This window comes from Arachis stenosperma, chromosome 1 (assembly GCF_014773155.1).
Source record: "Arachis stenosperma cultivar V10309 chromosome 1, arast.V10309.gnm1.PFL2, whole genome shotgun sequence".
Classification (NCBI taxonomy): Eukaryota; Viridiplantae; Streptophyta; class Magnoliopsida; order Fabales; family Fabaceae; genus Arachis; species Arachis stenosperma.
Genome location: NC_080377.1, coordinates 108,771,651 through 108,777,882, shown reverse-complemented (window position 1 = coordinate 108,777,882; position 6,232 = coordinate 108,771,651). Strand labels below are relative to the sequence as shown.

At 40.5% G+C, this 6,232-nt stretch overlaps 1 protein-coding gene across 1 annotated transcript; it reads left to right on the top strand.

The window, feature by feature from the left end:
• The first annotated feature begins 1,744 nt into the window (after positions 1 to 1,744).
• On the top strand, positions 1,745 to 6,232 carry LOC130973188 (RNA-dependent RNA polymerase 2). The gene is made up of 4 exons (XM_057897630.1): positions 1,745 to 2,472; positions 2,796 to 4,717; positions 4,970 to 5,120; positions 5,239 to 6,232. The coding sequence occupies exons 1-4, from the start codon at positions 1,915 to 1,917 to the stop codon at positions 6,001 to 6,003; spliced, it is 3,396 nt and encodes a 1,131-aa protein (XP_057753613.1). The 5' UTR covers positions 1,745 to 1,914; the 3' UTR covers positions 6,004 to 6,232.

The window sequence follows — 6,232 nt, the reverse complement described above, 5'->3', positions numbered from 1 at the left end:
TTCGAATTTTAATTTACATAATGGATAATGTTCCATTAATTTAGTATTATACAATTGTTTTACCATAATAACATGGTTGATTCATTTATGTTGTGCATAATTCAAAACTCTTCCTCCTCACATTCTACTGCTTCTTCACCTAGGAGAGAAGGAGAAAAAGACAAAAAAAATACAGCAACAACAACAACAAAAGAATGATGATAGGGAGAAAATACGTGAAGAAGAAGAAACGCGAAAAAGGAGGAGGAGAATGAGGAGGAGAAAAGCAAAGAAGAAAAAGACGCTCTGTGCACAAACGAGCATGAGAAAGAGAACAAGAAGCGTGGGGGAGAAGAGAAGAAGAAGAAGAGAAGAAGCGTGAGGAAAGAAGAAAGCGAAAAAAGCGCGTGACCTAAAATTGCTTGGGTGAACTTGGATACCAAAATTGATTGGACACGGAGAATATCTCATCCATTATATAAAAAACATTTACTCTCACTGATAATTCTAATCCCTCTCCCTCAAATCCTAATTTCTCTCCCCAAACCCTATTTTCTCTCCCGCATACAACGCAGAGAGCCTTCACGAGTGGCAGGAAAATTCCACCGGCCGCGCTGAAACCGACGGGATCGCCAGCGTGAGAAGCGCTTTGCTGAAGACCAAGCTGTACCCTAACCCCAACGAGGAGCTTCCGAAGAGTGAGACGAACTAGTACGCGACGCGGTTTTCGAGGCTGGGCTTGATGAATCCCTTGGCGAAGAAGAACGCCGCAGCGAATGGAAGGATTTTAGTGAGGATGAAGACACCAAATTCGAGGATGGCGACGGCAATGGAGGACCAGCTCCGACGTGGCTGAACAAACGTCCGACAGAAGAATTTTCTGCACCTTTAGCCGGACGCATCATCGGTACGAAACAACGACAGGCATGATAGCGGCGACAGCAGCGTCACCAGAGAAGCGTATGGATCATTGGAAGATCGATGCTGGACGCACAGACTGATGATGGGAGAAAGTATGCAGCGGAAGTTTTATATATGCAAGTAGATGTTTATTTTTCATGTAAATGAGATGTTTATTCTTAATGTAAATAGAATTTTTGTTTTTTATATAAATGAGATGTTTGTTCTTAATGTAAATGTGATGTTTATTTTTCTTGCAAATGAGATGTTTGTTTTTAATACGGCACTCGAGGTTGGTGACGACGGGAGATGGCGACGTTGGGGAGAGAATTTGGATTAGAAGGGAGTGTAATTAGAGTTAAAAAGGAGATGATGGTTAAAATTTTCAAGGGGTTAAAATAATCTAAATGTTCAATTAAAATAATTTAAATGTTCAATACAGTAGATATGCAGATTATTGTTTTAATGAATATTTAGATGATTAATTTATTAGATTTGGTTGAAGCATAAAAATCTAAGAGTGATCAGTTTTATATATAACGGGCTGTTGAGGTGGGTGACGACTAGAAAAGATGTCATGAGGCTATTAGAGCTATTGGAATTAGGCATTGCTAGAATTTAGTAGTGGGTAGAAGATGGTTAAAATTTAAAATTAAGAAATAAAAAATTTTTGTTACTAAAATTTAGAAAGTATTTCTTATTTTTTAATTTACTATGAGCCAATAAATTAATCCATTATAAACGTTATTAAGATTTTTTTTTTTTTTTTTTTTTTTTTTTGTCTCTCGAGAGAAATTCTATATAAAAATATTCCCTCTTAACAAAACCCTTTAAAGGAAAAGGGAAGAAAGAGGGAGAGGGAAAGGGAAAGCATCAAGCATAAGAAAACAGCGGTGAGCAGTCCAAAGCTGAAAGCTCCAAAAAGGGGGCAGTGTGACTGTGACCGTGACTGTGACGGTGACCGTGACTGTGAGAGTGAGGGTAAACAAGGGTTGACTGAGTCCACCGAGTCACTCACTCGCTCACTCACCTACAATGGAGACCCTGACGGCCACATCCGACACGGGCACGACCGTGCGTGTCTCCAACATCCCCATATCCGCCACCGCCACCGACCTCGTCCACTTCCTCCAAGCCACACTGGGACCCTCCTCCGTCTTCGCCCTTGAGATCTTCACCGATCAGAACAACGCCACCTGGAACTCCCGCTCCTTCGGCCGCGTTCAGTTCGAGACACCGGACGCCAAAACCAAGGCCCTCTCCCTCTCCCACCACAACACCCTCGTCTTCAAATCCCACTTCCTCCACCTTTCCCACGCCCCCGACGATGTCGTCTTCCGCCCCTCTCTCCCCTCCCACCGCCTCGAAAACGGCACTCTCTATGCCGGCTTCATGGTCCGCGACGACCGCATGAGTGTGCTGCACACCTGGGAACGTGTCAGGGGCTGGCCCATGCCCGAGAGGAGGAAGATCGAGTTCTGGGTCCCACATGATGGACAGTGCTACAAGCTCGAGATTTGGTTCGAGGATATTCTGGAGGCCAATGGGTACTGTTTGGGTGGTGGTGACAAACTCAATGCCCTCCTCTTGAAGGTACATCCAAGTGCTTCTTGATTAATGTGTAGTGCCTACAAGGTGTTTGATTTTTTGCCAATGAGCTCCAGAACTGTGTGTTGTATTGTCTTTTTTTCTTTTTTTAATGGTCTGTTATGCATGTGGGTCTTTGCCAAGCTTTGGTACAGTATTTTTCTTACAAAGTAATGATCTTTTTCTGACTAGGCTAAGCACTTAATTTTGTCGTCGGTTGATGTAATTTTTGGTTTGTTATATAAACTGCAATGACAATGTTGCAATTTTTCATCTTGATCTGTAATTTTTCTGAACTTCTAACTTTTGCTTGACTATTTCATTCTCAGCTGAAATATGCACCAAAGATTTATCAGAAAAAATTTGGGTCAAATGTGTCGTCGAAGTTTAATGCTGCTAATGGTAGGTACCATTTCTGCAAGGAGGATTATGATTTTACTTGGGTGCGTACGACAGACTTCTCAGCTATGAAGGCACTTGGACATTCTACATCGTTTTGTTGGGAGATTGAGGAAGGACCATTCAATCAGGATATTTTTTGTAGTTTCCCGCTCTACAGAGAAATTCTGAAAGATCTAACTCTAGAGGAGGGGGAAGAGTATTGTTCTCCGGCAGAAATAGTTCCACTTGTAAACTGTCTTTCTACAGATACTAAGATACCGTACGAGACCCTTTTCCAATTGAATTCCCTCATTCATACCCAGAAAATCAGTCTTGCATCAGTAGATAGTGATTTCATTGACTTGCTAGGAAGTTTAGATGAAGAAACCAAAGCCCTGATTTTTCAGAAATTGCACAAGCTGAATTCCACTTGTTATGAACCTCAAAAATTTGTGAATACTCAATTACATGTGCTAAGTAGTAAGGGTAGAGGTCCTCATCCATCATCGCAGAAAAGGCTGATGGAGAATAACATAATGAGCTGTCATAGAGCCTTGATTACCCCAACAAAGATTTATTGTCTTGGTCCTGAGCTTGAAACCTCAAATCATGTGGTAAAGCATTTTTCTCAATTTGCTTCAGATTTCATGAGGATCACTTTTGTTGATGAGAACTGGGGTAAGCTTCCAGTTAATGCTGTATCAGCTAGTTTGCAAAAGGGAATCTTTTCAGAACCTTTTAGAACTAAAATATATGAGCGGATATTGACTATTCTTCGAGATGGGATTGTAATTGGTTTGAAAAAATTTGAGTTTCTGGCCTTCTCTGCAAGTCAACTCCGATCAAATTCAGTTTGGGTTTTTGCTTCAAGTGACAAGTTGAAAGCAGCAGATATTAGAGAATGGATGGGATGCTTCAACAATATTCGCAGCGTTTCTAAATGTGCAGCGAGGATGGGTCAGTTGTTCAGTTCATCAATGCAAACTTATGAAGTGCCCATTCAAGATGTGGAAATAATTCAAGATATTGAAGTTGAGACTGATGGTATAAAATACTGTTTCTCAGATGGTATTGGGAAAATTTCCCTCTCTTTTGCAAAAAAGGTTGCTGAAAAGCTAAAGTTGGATAAGAATCAGATTCCATCAGCATTTCAAATTCGATATGGTGGATACAAAGGTGTTCTTGCTGTTGATCGCCATTCCTTTAGGAAGTTATCGCTGCGTGGCAGTATGCTTAAATTTGAATCGAAAAACAAAATGCTTTGTGTCACTAATTGGAGTGATTCAATGCCTTGCTTTCTCAACCGAGAGGTTATATCTTTGCTGTCTACTTTAGGAGTAAAAGATGAGGCGTTTTTGGCAATGCAGCAGGAACAAGTGCATTTGCTAGGAAGGATGTTGACTGACAGTGATGCGGCTTTGGAAGTTTTGGAAACCCTAAGTGGAGCTGATTCTAAAAGCATTCTAGTGAAGATGTTGCATGGATTTTATAAGCCGAACAGTGAGCCTTACCTGGCGATGATGCTCAAAGCAAATTATGCATACCAGTTATCTGATTTGAGAACTAGATGCCGAATATTTGTTCCCAAGGGTCGAATCTTGTTAGGTTGCTTGGATGAAACTGGTCAATTGGATTATGGTCAAGTATTTGTCCGCATAACTGTGCCCAAAGCTAAGCAACAGTTTGAAGATGAAAGCTTGAGGAAAGTGGATGGTGATGACAGCACTTGTATACTAGTGGGGAAGGTGGTAGTAACAAAAAATCCTTGTCTTCACCCTGGAGACATCAGAGTCCTTGATGCTGTCTACAATGAAGAACTAGAGGAAATGGGTTTGAGGGATTGCCTTGTATTTCCACAAAAAGGTCGTAGGTATGTATAAGCTGCATTAAATTTGCAAACCACATTTGATTGCAATCATTATTTTATTAAAGGTGAAATTATTGTATTCTTACATTCATATTTAGGGCAGGTTGGGTTTTCTTTTCTCTTGATAGAAAGTCCAGGTATATTGTTGTTAACTAATGAGTCATTAATCTTTTGGTAACAAAAGAAGATACTTATTTTGTGGTTAGTTGGTGCACTGATGTCTTGTAATGCAAATACTGTTTCGTGGGCATACAGGCCTCATCCAAATGAATGCTCTGGGGGTGACCTTGATGGAGATTTATTTTTCTTAAGCTGGGAGAAAGATATGATCCCATCTCACACTGATTCTCCAATGGACTACACGGGGAGGAGGCCTCGTATAATGGACCACGATGTGACACTGGAGGTAATTTAAACAGTCAGATAAGTATATTTATATATATATATATATATATATATATATATTTTAACATTGATAAGTATGAAACCATTCCTTATCTGCTTACCTATGTTTGTGAGAGTAGGAAATCCATAGGTTTTTTGTTGATTACATGATCAATGATACCTTGGGTGCTATCTCAACCGCTCATCTGGTTCACGCTGACCGTGAACCAGAAAAGGCCAGGAGTCACAAATGCCGGGAGTTGGCAGAACTTCATTCCATGGCTGTTGACTTTGCAAAGACTGGAGCACCTGCTGAAATGCCAAGAGTTCTGAAGCCAAGAGAGTATCCGGATTTCATGGAGAGGTTTGACAAGCCTATGTATATCTCCAACGGGGTACTAGGAAAACTCTACCGTGACATAACTGAGTTGAAATTGCAAGTAACATCAAGCTCTGCCTGGTCAGAGAAGCTTGCTGAGCAATACTATGATCACGAACTTGAAGTTGATGGTTTTGACGCCTACCTTGAAACCGCATCAAGTCACAAAGAAATGTATGCTCAGAAGATGACTAGTTTAATGAAATTCTATTGTGCAGAGACTGAAGATGAGCTGCTGACTGGAAACTTGATAAACCGCGCGTCATATTTGCAGCGTGATAACAGGAGATATGGAGATATGAAGGACCGGATCCTGATCTCGGTCAAGGATCTTCAGCGTGAAGCCAAAGAATGGTTTGAAACAAGCTGTGAACCCCGTGAATATCAACCTATGGCATCTGCATGGTATCATGTGACCTATCACCCAAAATATTACCAGGAAAACTCCAACTTTTTGAGTTTTCCATGGATAGTTGGTGATATTTTACTGCATATAAAGGCTGTATATAGTGGAGTTAACAAATAGTAGCTTGGTCTAAGGATTAGGATCACTCCTTGCTAAATGAATACCAGAGGGTCATGTTCTCATCTCCACCCTCCAACTTTTACAATTATAATAATTTATCCTTCTCAAGTTTATTTAAAAAGGAGGATCATAATGTTAATCTGAGGTTTTCTTTTGGCATATTATATTCTTGCTTGGTGGTTGGCCCATTCTCCTACAACCGAAGATCCTATTTTTGGTATTGTACATA

Bases quoted from the DNA above. Each gene is read 5' to 3' on its own strand.
- LOC130973188 (XM_057897630.1), top strand. From the start codon at position 1,915: ATGGAGACCCTGACGGCCACATCCGACACGGGCACGACCGTGCGTGTC. The intron at 2,473-2,795 runs GTACATCCAAGT...TTTCATTCTCAG, and splicing joins TCAATGCCCTCCTCTTGAAG to CTGAAATATGCACCAAAGAT. The intron at 5,121-5,238 runs GTAATTTAAACA...TTGTGAGAGTAG, and splicing joins ACCACGATGTGACACTGGAG to GAAATCCATAGGTTTTTTGT.